Source organism: Pan troglodytes, chromosome 16 (genome assembly GCF_028858775.2).
Source record: "Pan troglodytes isolate AG18354 chromosome 16, NHGRI_mPanTro3-v2.0_pri, whole genome shotgun sequence".
NCBI lineage: Eukaryota > Metazoa > Chordata > Mammalia > Primates > Hominidae > Pan > Pan troglodytes.
Genome location: NC_072414.2, coordinates 13,478,888 through 13,498,811, shown reverse-complemented (window position 1 = coordinate 13,498,811; position 19,924 = coordinate 13,478,888). Strand labels below are relative to the sequence as shown.

General features: G+C 42.9%; 2 protein-coding genes across 2 annotated transcripts; both read right to left on the bottom strand.

Annotated features, from left to right (window-relative positions):
- Window positions 1–251: 251 nt before the first annotated feature.
- LOC134808565 (disintegrin and metalloproteinase domain-containing protein 29-like) lies at window positions 252–1,360 on the bottom strand. Its single transcript, XM_063795450.1, has one exon. The coding sequence runs from the start codon at window positions 1,341–1,343 to the stop codon at window positions 252–254; it is 1,092 nt and encodes a 363-aa protein (XP_063651520.1). The 5' UTR covers window positions 1,344–1,360.
- LOC107966586 (disintegrin and metalloproteinase domain-containing protein 21-like) lies at window positions 1,360–2,579 on the bottom strand. Its single transcript, XM_016927680.4, has one exon. It carries the CDS (start codon window positions 2,421–2,423, stop codon window positions 1,362–1,364), a length of 1,062 nt encoding a protein of 353 aa, XP_016783169.3. The 5' UTR covers window positions 2,424–2,579; the 3' UTR covers window positions 1,360–1,361.
- Window positions 2,580–19,924: the final 17,345 nt, after the last annotated feature.

The following is a 19,924-nucleotide window of genomic DNA, read 5'->3' as shown; positions in this document are numbered from 1 at the left end:
GTGTTTTTGAAGATTTATTTCAGAGTGAACATCAGCGATCTCCACAACCTGGGATAGAAGCCAATGCCTCCCCTTTCCCTGTGACGTGAGACAGGACCATGTGCCTCCTGTGGACTTCAAGAAATGTGGACTTGAGCTTTGCCATCCTTTCACCTGATCCTATTTCATAGATTTTGCTGTTATATTCTCTGTATCTTTACAGGGATCGGGAGGCTGAATTAGTCTTATTCAGGGTTAGTAACTGTCTCTTCCTAAACGGTGGTAGTCCTGATAGTTTGCACATTTGTGGCTGTCCCAAAGAGCAGTGCAATTATGAAGGCGTAAATACAACCAAAGACCACTCTCAGATACATCTCTGATTGTTGGCTTTGTCTGAGAGAATGTGTTCTTTTTGGAGGTGGCCCGCTGTCGACACTCCCACCAGCACCTCTTCTTAGGCACAGTGGAGGATCCCAGCCTATATGGCAATGGCAGTTCCTTCTGTTGTTGCAGACCCCTCTATGACTGCACTTCTCAAGGCGACAGTCATAGCCCAGTGAAGTGATAGTTGCATTGCACAGGGTGTTATTACAGAAGTTTCCATGAACACAAGGAGTGCCATCTATCACACGCCCAACATCAGTCGTGTCTGTTGCATGGTGTTCATCCAGTCTAAAACACTGAAACCCTCCTCTCACTGAGTGATGGAATGAAACATGTTCCTGCAGCTGGGGAAGATGGGTCACATTGGTACACTGCAGTCTTCCACAAAACTTATGTATTCCTGTACAAGCCTGGTAGCTGAGATATGTTTGTTGTTTAATACAATGTCCAAATCGGTAGCTTTCAAGATTAATGTCATAGCAGACCTCAGGAGCATCCTCAGCACTGACACCAAACATCGCCTTGCAGAGCACATTGTGGTCAGTGCAGTTCCCATGATAACAGTAGCCTTCTTCCGTGCACAGGGTTCCATCTTGCATATAAAAGTTTGCTGGGCATGTCACGGTGGTCCTGTGACAGTACTCTGGAAGGTCACATATATTTTGGATAGGTCTGCAGAGAGTCCCTGGTGGGGAGAAGCTGAAGTTTGTACAGCACTCTCCTATACGACAGATGCTCCCCGGTGTTAAGTGATAGTCACTTTGGCAGCAATAACTGGCATAACACTGCTTGAAGGAGCCACAGTCACATTCCTCCCTCCCCTCCACTATGAGGTTTCCACAGCGAACCGTTGTCATGGTTTCGTTATACACAGGAGCAAGTGTTTCGAAAACACACCGGCCTGGACGTATAAAACAATTTTGTGCATGTCCATAAGAACAGTTACTGAATGCATCTGTCATCCCAGGAAATCTCTGCATAATGCAGGAGGTCCTTCTCTAACATGTGCAGTAGTTATCATCATACTCCAGACCAATACTTCTCATCTGTGTCTGGGTTATTATGATGGCTACCAATAAATAATGTCTGCCTAGAGTACCAATGTGTAATAGGCCTAAATGTGTACAGAAGCTATACCTTTCAGGTTCATAGTTAGATTCATGTGGTGCGTCTTTAATAAGTAGTGTGGATGAATGAACATGAAAAGTATCAAAAAAGGTTGTTTTAAAATAGGTAAACATTGCACTCTGAATTCGATATTGATTCACAGGGGCTGGGTCACAATTATTATATATGGTCAAAAGATAAATATAGTACCGCAGATCAATATTTTGAACAATGCTGTCAATGAGACTGAACATCTGGACCACCTCTTTGGAACAGGTTGTAATATTGCCATATATACGATAATATGAATTGGAACATTGAACTTGGCCTTTTATATTGCCTCTATGAGAACTATACAGCGAATTAGATATCCTGGGATTCATGCTGTTATTTGCTTCAGAGAACAGGGGTTCTGTCTCCTCACTGTCACCATCTCTAAATGTGGGCACCATCGCGTTGGGCTCAGCCACTATCTGAGAAACAACATGTTCAAACCTGCAGGAATCCTGGAGGGGTTTGATTTCGTAGGCAAGGTCGTCCAGCTTCATGATGCCTCTGAGGCCCCCATAGCACGTGTCGATGGTGACCATGGACAGAGGCACCTCCTCCAGGTAGCCGAGGTAGTAGCAGTCTGGTGGAATGTAGGGGCCATCCATCTGCAAGGCTCCTTGGTCATCCTGAGTTGTCACCAGCAGATGTCTGGGCCAAAGAAGGTGTTTCCTCCGCATGTGAATGACGTGTCTTTGACCCCCAAAACGCAGGCTGTAGGACAGCCAGCCGGGAAACTGAAGGCCTTTGCCGTGGTGCGTCTCCTTCCTGGGAATCACCACCTCGGAGGAGGCATAGTGCCACAAGGGATGGCCTTGAGAACACCGGACTGGAGCCAGGAGCGCCCAGAGCCCCAGCAGCAAGAGGGGGGCCCTAAGGGTGACCCGCACCTCTGCCTGCCTCATGTCCCAGCCCAGCAATAATTACCCAATGACAATGGGAAAAGAAAGGACTGTCCTCGGTGAAGCCAGGCCCCAACCAGCTGCGGTGGCTGCATCCCTCCCAGGGAGACCCTGACAGAGAACAAAGTGCCTCCTCAGGCTCCTGCACCACACCCCGGGGCACCTGGACTCTGGGAGGGAATGAGGTAACAGTCCCAGGGAGGGGCAGGAGGTGGGTCTGGACAGGACGGCAGCTGCTGCACTGCGGGATGAGGCTGAGGGTCACGGCTGTGAGGGCTCATTGGGAAGGGAAAAGGGAGAGGGAAGCAGGGCTGTCTCTTTTACCACCGTCAATCTTTTCTGTTGCTTTCTGAATCTACAAAATGCAATGATGTGTGTTCAATGCCCTCGCATCACCCGTGTTATTTTCGGTCACTCTGTGGGTTAATATGCTCCTTTCTGTGGCTTACACTGCTTACTCCTTTGTCATGTGGAGGTGGACACTGCCAATATTTTCCTTGGGGAGTGAATGTTTTTCTACTCTTAATAAGTACCCATGTCTTATTCTTTTTGTTGTTGTGTTGTTTTGTTGTGGCTTTGAAATTTTGTTTGAAGTTACCAGATTGTGAAAGGAAAATATCTTGGGCCCCATCAAGCTGGGAACCACTCAGGGCAAATCTTCCTCCCAGTCTATTTAAAGTTGTCCCTCTGCTCACAGAGACAGATGCATATTCTCATGACCTCCTTTGCAAACACTTATCAGAAACTCAAAAGAATGCAACCATCTGTCTCTCACCTCCCTGTGACCTGGAAGCCCTAAGTGGGGAGGACTTGCTTTGAGTTGTCTCAGCCTTTCTGGATGGAACTAGTGTCCTTCTTACTTATATTGATTGATGTCTCATGTGTCCCTGAAATGCCTAAATCAAGATGTGCCTGATCACCTTGAATCCAGAGTTCCTGGATTCACAAGATCAACAGTTGATATAGGGTAACTTTTTCTTCTGTGCTATGTAAAACCCTTGTGAATTATGATACTTTTTACTTAGTCCATCTATTGGGAACAGACACTATTCCTGACCCCATGAGAGCCCCAGGTGCTGTCCCTCCGATGCTTCTGTGTGGTTCTCTCCTGGTCTTTGGTCATTTCTTCAGATGCAGGAGCTGATCAGCTCTCAGGGAAGGACACAGGGGGCCCTCTCCAGGTGTCTCATGTCTGAGAACTAATGTTTCACATATTTCTGCTGATTCTGTCATTGCTTATGAGGGGAGGGAAAATCCAAGGCCAGATCATAATCAGAAACACAAATTACTGTTTCCTCAAAAGTGTAAATATTTCCCTTTCCTGGCGAATGTGGTCACTCCATTTAAACTTAACATGACCATAGTGTGTTTCGAAGGCTGCGTTGTGTGGCACTTTGTCTTCCAATGCCCCATACTCCCATCTTCCACCGCTTCAAATCCTGCCTTTTTACCACAAATGAACGATTACTAATGAAGCTGGTTTCCCCTCTATGAGCGTGCAGGTTGGACGCCCTTTCCCTACCCCTTTAGGGTTTTCACAGGGAGCAGAAGGAAAATATTTGACATCCCTGAAGGAGGCTGCCAGGGGAGACTGTCCCTCCCAAATTTTTGTGCTGAAGTCCCAACCCTTGGTCCTTCAGAATGAAATCATACTTGGATCAGTGTCTTTTAAAGAGGTGAATAAGTTAAAGTGAGATTCCTGGAGTGAGGCCCTAATGCAATCTGACCATTGTTATAAGAATGGGAAGCAGGAGGGAGGGTGCACATGCCCCGAGGGATGGCCATGTTACCACAGAACAGCAAGAAGGCGCCATCTGCACACCAGGGAGTGAGACTTCAGAGGAAACCCAGCCAGCTGGCAGCTTGATCTTAGGCTTTCATCCTCCATAAGTGTGAGGAAATTGGTTTTGTATTGTAAGCCATCCAATCTGTGGTATTTCATTATAAAAGCCCTATAAAATGAATACAGTAGGTAATAGGAGATCTTCTAAAAATTGAAAAAGTCGGATGGCCAGACAAACCTGGACACTCCTGCTCAGACCTGAGCAGGGTGATGGACCTGCTTTGGGACAGGAGAGGGGAAGAGATGAACCCAGGACCCAGACCCAGCTGAGCCCATTCCTCAGTAGGCTGTCCCTGGGCGGGAGCTTGCACTGGTGTGAACGAGTGTGTCTTGGTCTTCAGGGGCTCGTGGAGTTGGACAGAGAATGGTGTAAACTCTTGCTTACACAAAAGAACACGTCATCGGTGTGCCCGTGTTTACGTGAATGGGATGTGTTTCTAGGGTGTGCTCATCCCCAAAGAAGAATTAATCAGGTCTCTTGGGCTAGAAAGAGGTTGTGGCATTTGTGTGTATTAATAACTGCGGTCGGACAGTAAATTATGTTAAAATGCTTATGGGAAGGCACAATGGAAAGAAACAGTTTGTTACAGAAGGAAAACAATGGTGATTATTTAAATGAGATGCCTTTGAAGGTCACTATGCCAAGAGGAGCTGATCACATGATAGTGTTGGGTTTCATGTTCAGGAGATCAGGAGGGTCCATTTGCTGGCTTTTACGATACCTAGACAGAGCTGAGAGTATAATGTGTGAATGGAGGGGACGTGGAGAAAGGGGAGGCCAAATGTTTGATGGGAATGGAGGGTCACTATTGGAGCCATTAGGAAATACACAAGCATGATTTGTGCTGAAGTGCAGAACAGTGTTCCTGGGGAATATTGTGTTGCTTTGGCAGCTGCTGAACATACAGAAGTTTCACTGTTCTTAGTTCTCAAATTCTCTAGACTCTCTTGACAGCCCAGTTTTAAATATTGGGAATATAGGTAAGACACATTCGTTATTAAAAATTATTAAGAGAAGATGTAGGAAGAAGTTTAAAGTAATCCGTTTAGGTTATGAAAATTTAGTTGCGGCGAACTGTGATGTCCGTTTCTTACTTGGAATAATGGAATGTAAGTCATTAGTCATCTCAATGGTTCATTTTTCCATAACCATCAATTACAAAACTGCTGTGTAATTTCCTGAATTGCCCGCCATAGAAGCTGACCTCACATTTCCTCAGTGAGAAACTGCCAGTCCCGTTGATCCAGCCTCGTTCTTCCCATCGGGGATTTTGTATCTCTGTGGACATGTGGTACAGTGCTGCATATCCATTGGCATATGGCCTCGGGAAAGGTTCCAGCCTATCCATGCACGATGAAGCTTACTTAGGGGATGAAGCCAGAATGCTGGGTGTGCCAGTGCCGACAGCTGAAAGAATCAACTGCCTGGTGTATGATGCTTTTATGAAAACAAGCCCAGGGCCTCTTGATTTCTTCTGTATTAGATTCTCTGGTGAAGATTTTTATTCATCTCTGCCAGAAATTGCCACATATAATTACCTAGAAGCATTGCAATAAACTGATTTGGAAGTTAACTGACTTCCTGGTGAGGTTAAAATGAGTGTCAGGTGCATAGTGAGACAGACCGGAGACATGGGTACATAGCAAACTTGTGCTCACCGTGGTTTCTATCTTAGTTAGGGAACCTTCTGTATCTTCCTTAGATGTTTAGGCACTCCACTGAGGACCCTGACATAACATTATTTATTGACAGACCATAGCTCAAAATATAGAACTGGATATTACCAAGGAGGATATACTATTACTATTTTATCTTTATCTTAAAATATACTCTTCCAACTGAGGTGAAAATTAATCCAGATGGTAGAACTTATTGCAGTTACTACAGCATTTTAGGAAATCAAAAGCTGCAGAACAAACATATGGACAGATGGCAGGTATGTTTTTGAATCGTAAACAACTTCGTGATGATTGTAAAACCAAGGGGTGTCTCACAAGGGCTGGAAACCTCTCAAAATGAAACAACACACTGAGGATCTTTGAGAAGTACTCTGACCTCCAAGTGAGCTGGCTGATACGGAGGCTGAGCTCCATGTAGAAAGCCAAAGGAATTTCTGCAGGACATCATCATGCCAAGCACAGCCGTAACCTGAGTCCCAGCCCTTTTCACACGCTCAATGGTTGGATCTTGGGAGGGAATCAAAGAAGCCATTGTAAAATATCAAAATTTAAACCCTGATTTTGAATTTAAAAAGTGTTAAAATATGGTTGTGGCCTACACTCAGAAAATCTGTGTCCTTCAGATGGTTTCTCGGTGGCACCAGATGGTTTCAAGTGGCTATTCGTTAGGTTTCTCAGTGACATTACCAGATATAGAATAAATAAATTGTCATTGTCTTAAATCAACCCATGGGAAAGGAAAACTGTATAAAGACAGCAGAGAGGAAACATTGTCCACACCAAGGAAAAAACAATCTCCAGAAACTGTTGTTGAAGAAACAGAGGCATCACACTTACTAGAAAAATATATTGTATTTCATATATTATGGGCATACAACGTGATGTTTTGATATATGCGTGCATTGTGAAATTATTAAATCAAGTAAATAAACATGTCTGTCACCTCACATACTGCTTTTTTATGGTGTAAATGTGTAAAATCTACTCTCTTATCAGTTTTCAAGTATATATAGTACATTAGTATCACTGAGGTCTGACCATGGTGTGCAATAGATCTTCAAACGAATTCCTTCTGTCTAACCAAAACTCTGTACCCTTTCACCAGCGCCTCAGCTTTTACATCCTCCTATCGCCAGCTCCTGGTAGGCAACATTCTACTCTCTACTTCTCTGAGTTCAACATTTTTAGATTGCATGTGTAAGTGAGATCATGGAGTAATTTTTATACCAGGCTTATTTCACTCAACATAAAGACATTTAAACACTCAACATCACTAATCATCAGGGAAATGCAAATTAAAACTGGGATGAGATATCACTTCACACATCTTACAATGGCTTAGTCTGAGTCTGTTTTTGTGTTGCTATAACAGAATACCAGAGACTGGGCATTTTTTTTTTTTTTTTGAGACAGATCCTCGCTCTGTTTCCCAGGCTGAAGGGCAGTGGCATGATCTCCGTTCACTGCCAGCTCCGTCTCCCGGGTTCACCCCATTCTCCTGCCTCAGCCTCCCGAGTAGCTGGGACTACAGGCACCCACAACATGGAGACTGGGCAATTTTTAAAGAAAAGGAATTTATACTTAACAGTACTTGAGTCAGAGAAGCCCAATATCAAGGGGTTGGCATCTGAAAAAGGCCTTCTCACTGCATCATCTAACAGCAGAGGAGGATGAGCAAGAGACCACGTGTCTGTGAGAAAAAAGAGGCCATCTTTTATTAGAAACTCACTCCTGTAATAACTAGCCCACTCCCATGATAGTGACAGTAATCCATTCATGAGGACAGAGACTTCATGACCTGATCACATAATAAAGTCCCACCTCTCAACACTGTTGCATTAAAGATTTTTTCCAAATCATAAACTTTGGGTGACACATTTAAACCATAGCATTCCATTGCTAATACTAAAATGTATGTCCCAATTACAATGTAAACTACATACATTCCATCCCAACTGTCTTCAAAGTCTTAAGTCATCCAGCATCAATACAAAAGTATGAAGTCCAAAGTCTCATCTAAATCAGATATGAGTGACACCGAAGGCACAATTTAGCCTGATATAAATTGTTTCCATCTGTGAGCCTATAAAATCAAAATAAGTTATCTACTTTCAAATACAGTGAATGATGAGGCAGCTTTGGGATAGAAATTCCCATTTCAAAGCTCAGAGAGAGGCAAGGAGAAGGGGTGCATAGTCCAAAACCCAACATGGAAAACAACATTAAGCCTTAAAGCTGGAAAAAATCCTCCTTGACTTCATCTTGTGCACACTGGGGAGGCGGATGGGCCCCCAAGGCCTCCGGGAGTCTTGCCTCTATGGATTTTCTGGGTTCAGTCCACTCAGCCCCTCTCACAGGTGGGACTCTCAAGCCTCTAGCTCTCCTAGGTGGACTGGATACCCTTTGTGGTGCCTCCAAACCCATATTTCTGCTTGGCATTGTGCTGAATGGTGACTCTGTCTCTGCAACAACTCACTGCCCGAGACCTTAGGCTGTCCACAGCATTCTTTGAAATCTAGGTGGAGAAAGCCATGCCCTCGTGGTTCTATTCTGCACACCTGCAGAATTAACAACACATGGATGCCATGGAAGTTGATGACTCGTACTATTGAAGTGATGGCTTGAGCCACACCTAGGTCCTCCTGAGCCACAGCATGGGCAGCTAAGGAGTGCTGTGCCTGGACACAGGGAACAGAGTCCTAAAGTGCCTGCTAGAAGTGAGGCCATAGATTTGCTTCAAATTTCTTCCATCATATATCCTCGTTTATGGCTCTGAACTTCCACTTTACAGAAAGACCTAGGGATGAGCACAATTCAGCCACATTCTTTGCCACTTTATGGCAATGATGGCCTTTTATCCATTTTCTGATGAGCTATTCTTCTTTTTCTCCTGAGACGTCATCAGAATGGCCTTTATTGTTCATGGTTCTACCAACATTCTAATGGTCATCACTTGAATAATCTCTAAGAAGTTTCAGAATTTCCTCACAACTCTCTTCTTCTGAGTCCTCAAAAGAATCACCTCTAGTGTTCTATTCAGGGCAATCTAGACTTTTTATAGTCTGATCCTCGAAATTATTCCAGTCTTTGTGCATTACTACATCCACTTCTACATTTTGGAGTATTTGTAATCACAAAAGCCCCACCTCTTGATACTGATTTTTTTGTCTTAGTCCACTTTGTGGTGCAACGAGGCAATACCACAGACTGACTAAGTATAAGTAAAAGAAATTTGTGTTCTCACAGTTCTAGAGCCTGGGAAGTCCAATATCAAGGTGCTAGCATCTTGCAGGGGCCTTCTTGCTGTGACACCTATGTGGGAGGCAGGAAAGCATGTGCCAAGGAGAGAAATGGGGCTAAATTCATCTTTTAATGAGGAACACAGGCCTGTAGTAACGAATCTACTCCCTCTATGAGTAACCCACTCTGCCAATAATGGCATTAATTGCTTCATGAGGGCAGAGCCCTCATGACCTAATCATTCCTGAAAGTTCTTACCTCTGGACACTATGGAATTTGGGATTAAGTTTCCAATATACATTCTTTCTAAATAGCCAAAGCTTTTTAATAGGTTTACCACCCAAGGCTGCATGAGGCTCTGAAGCAGTGGCCTGAGGGTGGCTGTCCTTTGTGAGAATGGAGAGGAGTGAACTGACTCATGGAGACACAAGTAGATGAAGTAAAGGGACTCATTGCTTCATTACATGGATAGTGAGGGTGACTGAAGGCATTAACGGATTAATCGTGGTGGCAAAACCATCTGAGGTGGACACCACGGGGAGCCAACCAGAAAAAGAGGACACATCCCATTAAATGGTGCTTCATCTCCTTGCAAAACCAATGAAAGAAAGCGAAACACAACGCCATAGTGTATACCAGACAGTGGATTGAGGGAAGAGTTTCCTAAGTCGCAATTGACAAAGTGGAGAAAACATACAAATCTTTGCATGGTGCTAACATTTGGACTGTGGCTTCATTGTTTCTTATTAACATTTTAGTGAAATATTGCTAGAAGGAGACTGAAAATGAAGTATGAAAAGTTAAATGGGATTTCTGTTCCAAGTTAGTCCTTTTCAGATGAGAGGAACTAAGAAGTTACAGGGAAGAAACAATAATATCTGCTGAGCAAGATTTTTGCAGGGCAGGCCAAGGAATTACCAAGGAGAAAAAGGAAATGTCAACTTCACCTTGCATCTGCTCCTGAGCCAGGTCCTGAGCACCCCCTGCTGGTGCTGATCGTCCCCTGGTGTCTGATCCCCTCTGGTTCCCTCAGCTTCCCTGGTGGTGTCTGAGCCGCTCTACTGGTGTCTGAGGCCCTCTGCCTGCCCTCAGCTCCCCCTCATGGTCTGAGCCACCCTGGTGGTGTCTGAACCCCGCTTGTGATGTCCTGAGCCCCTCTATTAGTGTCTGAGCCCTACTGGTGGGTCCTGAGCCCCTTTGGTGGTGTCTGAGCCCCATGGTTTTGAGCCCCCCCTTCTGCATCCTGAGCCCTCCTGGTAGTGTCTGAGTGTTATTTTCACCATACACTCAAATAAGATTGAGCAGTGATTCTTTCATCTGTGGTGGTCATTCCAAGTGAGCTGTCCCAGGGCACATGGGGACTCTATCCCTAGGACCACTTGTCCCCACAGAAGGAGATACCACAGTAGCAGCACCAAGGGTAGGTCACAGCATTGTCACCAGGAGTCCCCATATTCTTCTCCCAGACACAGTGAACCTTGTCACCCTCTTCCCACACTCCACAGGGGGTGTACAGAGAGGCATCTTGCAGTGACCTGACCCTGGAATGTTATGGAAAAGGAGACAGCCTGAGCTCCTGACTCCTGGAATTACATGCTCCAGTCTTGGTTATATACAGACCTGCAATTCTTTTCCTTTTACTCAGGCACTTTGCCTTCTGGTTGAGGACAGTGTTCTACAGCCCTCCACAGTGTGCTAGAGCTGACTAGAGTCGAATAGCCACTTTCTTTGTGCAAGTTTCCTTTCTGTGACTTTACTGGATTTCATTGGTAGTAAGCGTTCATCCAGACAGATTCCAAGACAGTGTCCACGTGAAAGGAAAACAAAGGCTGATGGGCAGAGACACCCTGAGCATCCAGTCCCAGGGTACCTTTACCAGCTGCCCTTCCTAACATCCAGAGGCAGGGAAGGGAGGAGCCCTGCTGAGCAGTGCACACATGTCCGCAGAGAGAATGTCACAGAAATGCAGCTCTGCTCCCGCTCATGAGAAGCAGCTCATCCACTGTCCTGCAGGCGCTGGTGAGGAGCCAGCCCATGTTTGGGTCCCTCCTCAGCATCCCCACCATGGAGCCTGTGCCTGCTCATCACTGTTGAGGGAGCATCCCTCCTGCAGCAGGCTCACCTGTGACTGCCCCACACAGGGCTGCTCTCAGTGTGTTTTCTCTGTGCTTCCAGGACTCACTTGTGAACTTCAGCTGGGGGAGGTCAAGGACACGTGAGGCTGCCCTGGGCATTCTCTGAGCCTTCTGCAAAGACTCTGGTTTCACCTTCGCTAACCATAGCTTGAGCTGTGTCCAGCAGACTGGAGTGGGTGGCACAAGTGTGTAATCCAGCTGGAAAAAATCAGTACCATTCTCCATCAGACAAGGAAGAACTCAAAAGAATTCTTGCTGTTTAACAGGGAGCTGAGCAAGAGTAAGGTGTAGAAAGCTTACTTAAAGAAATAATAACAGATAAATTTCCAAAACTTGGGAAAGATATAAATATCCAGGTACAGGAAGGCATGACAACACCAAACAGAATCAACAAAAATAAGACCACTACAAGACATATACTAATCACACTTTCAAAGACAAGGACAAAAAATGGATCCTAAAACCAGCAAGAGGAAAGAAACAAATAACATATGAAGGCATTCCAATTCCTCCGGCAACAGGCTTCTCAATGGAAATTACACAGGCCAGGAGGGAATGGATTGACATTTTTTAAGTGCTCAAAAGAAAAAAAACCTGCCATCCAAGAATATATTCTTCAGCAAATTACCCCTCCAATTGAAAGGAAAGATAAAGACTTTCCTAAACAGAAAAAAGATGAGAGGATTCACCACCCTCGGGCCCATCTTGCAAGAAATGCTAAAGGGAGTTCTTAAATCTCAAAGAAAAAAATGCTAAAGAATAAAACAAAACTTTTATAAACATAAAACCCACTGGTAAAATTAGGTACATGGAGAAACCCAGGGGATGGAGTCAAAATGTAGAATTTTTCTGTGTCTTTTTTGCCTTTGCTTGTTTCTGTTCTTTCATTTGAGTTGTCGTCTCCTTTAAATAACTTCTCATATCTATAAGGTGTTTCTTTTAAGACTCATGATGACCACAGCACAAAAACCTATAACTGATTCACTAAAAATCAGAAGCAACAAATTCTACTGGAGAAAATCACTGAACCACAAAGACAAGAAAAAAAAGAAAGAAAGAAAGAAAGAAAGAAAGAAAGAAAGAAAGAAAGAAAGAAAGAGGGAGGGAGGGAAGAAGGAAGGAAGGAAGGAAGGGAGACAGGAGTCTCAAAACTGCCAGAAAATGAGCAACAAAATGGCAGTGGTTGCTCCTTCCTTCTCTTTTCCCCCAACCAGATGGCATCACTCCTCACACTATGCTACCTGGCGTTGGGACAGGAGTGACACAGGTCATGCTAAACTGTTGTTCTTATTCTCTTCCGTGTGTCGTTTCTTACTTTTAGGCTGTAACCAGGTACGGGGATCTCTCACTTGGCTTCCTTAGCTCTTGTGAAGGTATTTTTGGACGTGGATAGTTGTTCAGATTAATGTTCCGGCAGGGAACCATCACTGGAGAGTCCTATTCTGCCATCTTGCTCCTGGATGATCACTCAAGACTGTCAGACTAAAGGACACACATACACTGAAACTGAAAAGAAGGAATGAAAGAAGACATTTCATGTAAATGTTAACCAAAAGAGAGTGAGGTGGGAGTATCTACATATATATCAGAAAAAAAATAGATTTTAAGTAAAAAGCTCTCACAAAAGACAAAGATCTTTGTCTTATATAATTATTATATGTGATACAAAGTTTCACTTATCAGAAAGATACAGTTATGCACACACACACATGCATCCAACATCGAAGTACCTAGACATATAAAACTATCATTTACAGATCAGAGAGGAGACACAGAAAGCAATACAATACAATTAGGAGATTTCAACACCCCACGTTCATCCATAGATAGAACATACAGACAGAAAATCAGTAGGGAAACAGCAGACCTGAATAGCACTAGAGACCGAATTGACCTAACAGATAGATACAGAACATTGAATTCAAGTCCAGCAGAGCATGCATTCTCCCCAAATGCACAGGGAACATTCTTCAGGATAGATCACGTGCTAGGTACTACACATGACCTTAGCCAAAAGGCTGAGGAATGATTACCTCACATGTTAGGTCACAAAGAAGACTCAACAAAATTAAGAAGACTGAATCGCATCAAGTATCATTTCTGACAATGGATTGAAACTAGAAATCATTAATAGGGAAAAAGCTGAAAATTTACAAAGAAGTATAAGCTAAGCAAACTTAAAAGATAAGGTAGAAAATATTTTGAAATAAATGAAAGTGAAAACGCACTACATTGAAACGTGGTATACTGCAAAGGCAGGACTAAGAGGGAAATTCATAATGATGCACACCTACATTAAAAGAGAAGAAAGGGGCTGGACACGGTGGCTCTCACCTGTAATCCTAGCACTTTGAGAGGCTGAGGTTGGTGGATCATTTGAGGTCAGGAGCTCAAGACCAGCCTGGCCAGCATGGTGAAACCCTGTCTCTACTAAAAATACAAAAATACAAAAATTACCTGGGTGTGGTGACTCATGCCTATAATCCAAACTACTCAGGAGGTGGAGGCTGTGGTGAGCCGACATTGCACCACTGCACTCGATGTTTATTGCGGCACTATTCACAATAGCAAAGACTTGGAACCAACCCAAATGTACAACAATGATAGACTGGCTTAAGAAAATGTGGCACATATACACCATGGAATACTATGCAGCCATAGAAAAGGATGAGTTCATGTCCTTTGTAGGGACATGGATGAAGCTGGAAACCATCATTCTCAGCAAACTATCACAAGGATAAAAAACCAAAAACCGCATGTTCTCACCCATGGGTGGGAATTGAACAATGAGAACACTTGGACATAGGGTGGGGAACATCACACACCAGGGCCTGTCATGGGGTGGGGGGAGGGGGGAAGGATAGCATTAGGAGATATACCTAATGTAAATGACAAGTTAATGGGTGCAGCACACCAACATGGTGCATGTATACATTTGTAACAAACCTGCACGTTGTGCACATGTACCCTAGAACTTAAAGTATAAAAAAAAGAGTTTGAAAAAAATAATAGAAAAATAAAATAAAAGAAGAGAAAGAACCTAAATTAATCCTATTAATCTTACACCTCCGGATTTAGAGAAAGAATAAGTAAGTCCTAAGTTAGAATGAAATAATAAAGATTAGAGTAGAAATTAATGAAATACAAAACAGAAAAATGATAGGAAAAATCAACAAACTAAGGGCTTTTGAAAAAAAGACAAAATTGACAAAACTTTAGCTAGACTACAAAAAAAGAATACTCAAATAGCATCAGAACTGATCAAGGAGACATTACAACTGATGCTACAGAAATAAAAATGATCATGATGTGATATGATCTGGATCTGTGTCCCCAACCAAACGTCATGTTCAGTTGTAATCCTCAGTATTGGAGGTTGGGGCTCAGCGGGAGGTGATTGGATCATGGGAGAAGGTTGTTTTCTCATGGTTTAACACCATGCCCCTTGGTGCTGTCGTCCGATAGTGAGTTCTCCTGAGATCTGGTTGTTTAAAAGCACGTAGTGCGGCCGGATGCGGTGGTTCACGCCTGTAATCCCAGCACTTTGGGAGGCCGTGGTGGGTGGATCACGAGGTCAGGAGGAGACCATCCTGGCTAATACGGTGAAACCCTGTCTCTACGAAAAAATACAAAAAATTAGCCAGGAGTGGTGGGGAGTGCCTGTAGTCCCAGCTAGTTGGGAGGCTGAGGCAGGAGAATGGCGTGAAGCCAGTAGGTGGAGTTTGCAGTGAGCTGAAATCGTGCCACTGCACTCCAGCCTGGGCCACAGAGCGAGACTGTGTCTAAAAAATAAATAAATAAATAATAGAATAAATAAATAAATAAATAATAGAAAAAATAAATAAATAATTAATTAATTAATAGAAAAAAATAAATAAATAAAGCATGCAGCACCTCCGGTTCTCTCTCTTGCTCCCGCTTCAGCCATGGAAGATGTGCCTGCTTCTCCTTTACGTTCCACCATGACTGAGTTTCCTGAGGCCTCCCCAGATGCAGATCTTGCCATGCTTTCTATACAGCCTGCAGAACTTCTTTTTTTTTTTTCATAAATTACCCTGACTCAGGTATTTATAGTAGGGCAAAAACAGACTAATACATGGAGACGACTATAAATCATTATTGAATAAACACCAACACATTGGATAACCTAGAAGAAATGGGTAAATTCCTCAAAACATACATTCTACCAAGACTGAATCATAAAGAAATAGAAAACCTGAAGAGACCAAAAATGAACAAGGAGATTGAAACAGCAATCAAAAATCTCCCAATTAAGAAGATTTGAAAATCAAGTTCAAGTGGTTTCTCCAGTGAATTCTACCAAATGTTTAAAGAAGAACTAAAACTAATAACTCTAAACTATCCTAGAAAGTTAAAGGAACACTTTCAAAATATTTTTATGTGAACACTCTCAGTCTGATACCAAAGCCAGGCAAAGGCCATTTAAGAAAAGAGAACTACAGTTCATATCCCTAATTTGTATAGGTACAAAATTCAACAAAACCCAGCAAATCAAATTCAACAGCACAATAAAAGGAACCTATCCCACCACCAGAAATGCATGATAAAGTGGGATACATCTCTGAGATGTTCCTGTTTGAAACACAAAATCAAACATCTTTGTAGTAACTCTAAGAGCTGTAGCCTGGCCTGGCACGGTGGCTCAAACCTGTAATCCTAGCACTTTGGGAGGCCGGCGTGGGCAGATCACCTGAAGTCGGGAGTTCAAGACCAGCCTGACCAACATGGAGAAACCCTGTCTCTACTAAAAATACAAAATTAGCAGAGTGTGGTGGCGCATGCCTGTAATCACAGCTACTTGGAGGGCTAAGGCAGGAGAACAGCTTGAACCAGGGAGGCTGAGGTTGCAGTGAGCGGAGATCTTACCATTGCACTCCAGCCTGGGCAACTCCATCTCAAAAACAAACAAACAAACAAACAAACAAAAACCTGTAGCCTTTTGGCAAGGAGATGCTTCAAGCCATTCTGAATGTAGTCACACCATAAATAACACATACCCAAACTCCAAGTGGATGATTCTTGGGTTAAATCATTTTAACTGTGTTCAAAGTATTTTTGAGCTTTGGTTTCTCCCCAGGGTTACCATCACTCTTTTACCAGCACGACGTTGTTGACTGGTCACAACTGATGCAACGACAACCACTGCTGTGACTTTAAATTTTACCATCAGATGTTGATTGGAGACAATAACCAATTACCATACACCTCAAGATTCGTGGAGAAATCATGGTTTCATGAAGAAATCAAGCCAACATCTACTTGAGCTCATCTGGTACCACCAAGCATGTATCTTGAGAGCTTTATAAATTAGCAGAGTTAGCAAACAAATTTACAAGAAAAAAAACCCCATCAAAAAGTGGGCGAAGTATATGAATAGACACTTCTCAAAAGAAGACATTTATGCAGCCAAAAGACACATGAAAAAATGCTCCTCATCACTAGCCATCAGAGAAATGCAAATCAAAACCACAGTGAGATACCATCTCACACCAGTTAGAATGGCAATCATTAAAAAGTCAGGAAACAACAGGTGTTGGAGAGGATGTGGAGAAATAGGAACACTTTTACACTGTTGGTGGGACTGTAAACTAGTTCAACCATTGTGGAAGTCAGTGTGGCAATTCCTTAGGGATCTAGAACTAGAAATACCATTTGGCCCAGCCATCCCATTACTGGGTATATACCCAAAGACTATAAATCATGCTGCTATAAAGACACATGCACACGTATGTTTATTGTGGCACTGTTCACAATAGCAAAGACTTGGAACCAACCTAAATGTCCAGCAATGATAGACTGGATTAAGAAAATGTGGCACATATACACCATGGAATACTATGCAGCCATAAAAAAGGATGAGTTCATGTCCTTTGTAGGGACATGGATGAAGCTGGAAACCATCATTCTCAGCAAACTATCGCAAGGACAAAAAATCAAACACCGCGTGTTCTCACTCAGAGGTGGGAATTGAACAAAGAGACCACTTGGACACAGGAAGGGGAACATCACAGAGCAGGGCCTGTTGTGGGGTGGGGGGAGGGGGAGGGATAGCACTAGGAGATATACCTAATGTAAATGACGAGTTAATGGGTGCAGCACACCAACGTGGCACATGTATACATATGTAACAAACCTGCACATTGTGCACATATACCCTAGAACTTAAAGTATAATAAAAATAAAAGAAAAAAGAAAAAAAAAAGAAATTATCGGAGTTAGTTACACAACCAGATTTTTCTATTATTTTAAATTTAAAATCAGGAGTTAAACATTCATATTCTATAATGGCTTTCTGAATGCCTCCAGAGCTTGATCACTTAAATGTTTAAATAGGATTATAACCTAGGTTACGGCGACTAGTTTTGAATAATAATCTGCTGGAGTATGCTCTTTCGCTTCCTTACTACCTAATTTGTGTGGGTGTCAATCTTCACATCAGCCAGCACAGGGAAAGGAGGTGTGTATTTAAAGGTTCCTTAGCATTGTCCATCTTTTTTGGTGATGATTATGTTCTACTTGTTTTCAATGTTTTCTGCTGTGTACATTAAGAGTGTACAACATGGTATTTAAATATACACATGCATAGTAAAAAGGTTACCACAGCCTAGCAGCAAATTAACCAATCAATTTCCTTTTATGGTTACCGTTTTGTAGCAGGAGAAACTAAATTCTACTCTTTTCGCAAATGTTCAGTATACAATAAAATATAACTACAGCCTACCTGCTGCACACAAGAGCTCTTGATTTTGTAACTGCAAGCTCTTTCTTGTGTAGCGTCTGCATAACTGCAAACTCTAACTTCTGTAGCTTCTGCGTGACTGCAAATTTGTTAACTTTCACCTATTTCTCCCCGTTTCCTACCTCTCCACACCCCTGGTAGCCATCATTTCACTCTCTGTTTCTATAGATTTGATATTTTTAAAGATTTTACATGTAAGTGAGAACTTGCTGTATTTTTATCTTGTGTCTGGATCATTTCACTTAGCACTATGTCCTCTGGATCTATCCATGTTGTTGTAAATGACAGTCGATCTCCTTCCTTCTTGTCCAGTATTGGTGTATATTTCATCAAATCTTCTTTTTCCCTGAAAACATCCCCAAATCATGCACTATTTCAACGCTTACCTTCTAGATATCAGTCTCTTTGTCTATTTTTGAGATTTGGCTAGCTTACACATTCTAGTCACTGGCTTAAATTCTACTATTCAGCGTGGGTTTACTTCAGCTGATGGTGATGGTACCTCCTTCTCCATAACATGCAGTTTCAGTTTTGAGATGTGATCCATCAGCACATATCGTGAGGCTCACATTACCAGTGGGTGTCTGTAATACACCTAAGCAATATGCAGGCAGTTTCCTCACTAAGATGAGACAGGGGTGAGCACAGCTTGATACTCAGCCACGCCTCCTGTCTGTCTCACTACTCACTACTCACTAAATTTGAACTCACATGAAGTTCAGGTTAATGTTTCAATCTGTTTGGTTTAATTTAATTTTTACTTCAAGATTATTTCCATTATTATATGTGGCTATTTCAGTACAAATTGAAGGAAAGGCAACTTTTATTGCCTTTATTTATGAGGCTTTATTTATGGGCATGATGACAGCAGTTTTAAAAGTCACATTCCGACATAGTGATGGGCTGGATGAAGAGAGGGCATTCCCTCTGAAATGCTCTTCGGAAGGATCAGAAATGCCTCAATCGACCAACTCTCCTGTCCTCATGACTAGAGCTGTGTCACATCTTCAGAGAGACACACATCCGTGGTAGGAAGGATAAGATTACATGGATGAATCTGGCTGTTTTCTAATGTTTCGCCTCAGATGAATCCAAATATATGGGGAATGGTTATTTTTATTATTTTGGGATTTGTAAGCAATGGCTGAAAACAAGAATACTTTTTAAGATGACATATTATTTTTGTGACATTCTGTTATTTCATTGTAGAGATTGACAATTACATTTTCTTTTTCAAAAAATAAATTGTATTATGTATATCTAAGACATACAACATGATATGCAATACATATATACAGTAAAATGATGACTATAGTGAAATAAATTAATGCAGCCCTCAACTTACAGAGTTACCCACCTCCCCCATTTGGCAAGAACAGCTATAACCTCAGTTAGCAAAGTCCTGGATGCAATGCACCCTTATTAACTTCCTCATGTTGCACATTGGATCTGTGGCAGCTTCCAGATGGGAAAGCCTCAAAGAGTCAGACGTGACGATATGGGGGTGCTGCATCTGAGCACACAGCTCCCTGCAATCCTCTCTGTTCCCCGGTGTCCTGTCCCAGATGCAGCCGTAGGAGGGGCAAAGCCCTCGCAGGCAATCTCCGTGTCCCGTGCTGCTTCCCGCTGCTCCGTTACCAGGGGTTACTCAGGGGGGTGGATCCCCCGACCCACAGGGAAAGGTTGGAATGCAATGGATTGCTCACCTCCGTTATGGAGGGAGCATATAGTTTATCCCTACCATCAAAGTTGAGTATCCATCTCCAGAGATGCATTCAGGATACATCTGGTTCTCCTTGCAGCTGAGTTTTGTGACTACTGAGGACACAGCCCTGTATGACTGTGC

Bases quoted from the DNA above. Each gene is read 5' to 3' on its own strand.
- LOC134808565 (XM_063795450.1), bottom strand. From the start codon at position 1,343: ATGCAGAGATTTCCTGGGATGACAGATGCATTCAGTAACTGTTCTTAT.
- LOC107966586 (XM_016927680.4), bottom strand. From the start codon at position 2,423: ATGAGGCAGGCAGAGGTGCGGGTCACCCTTAGGGCCCCCCTCTTGCTG.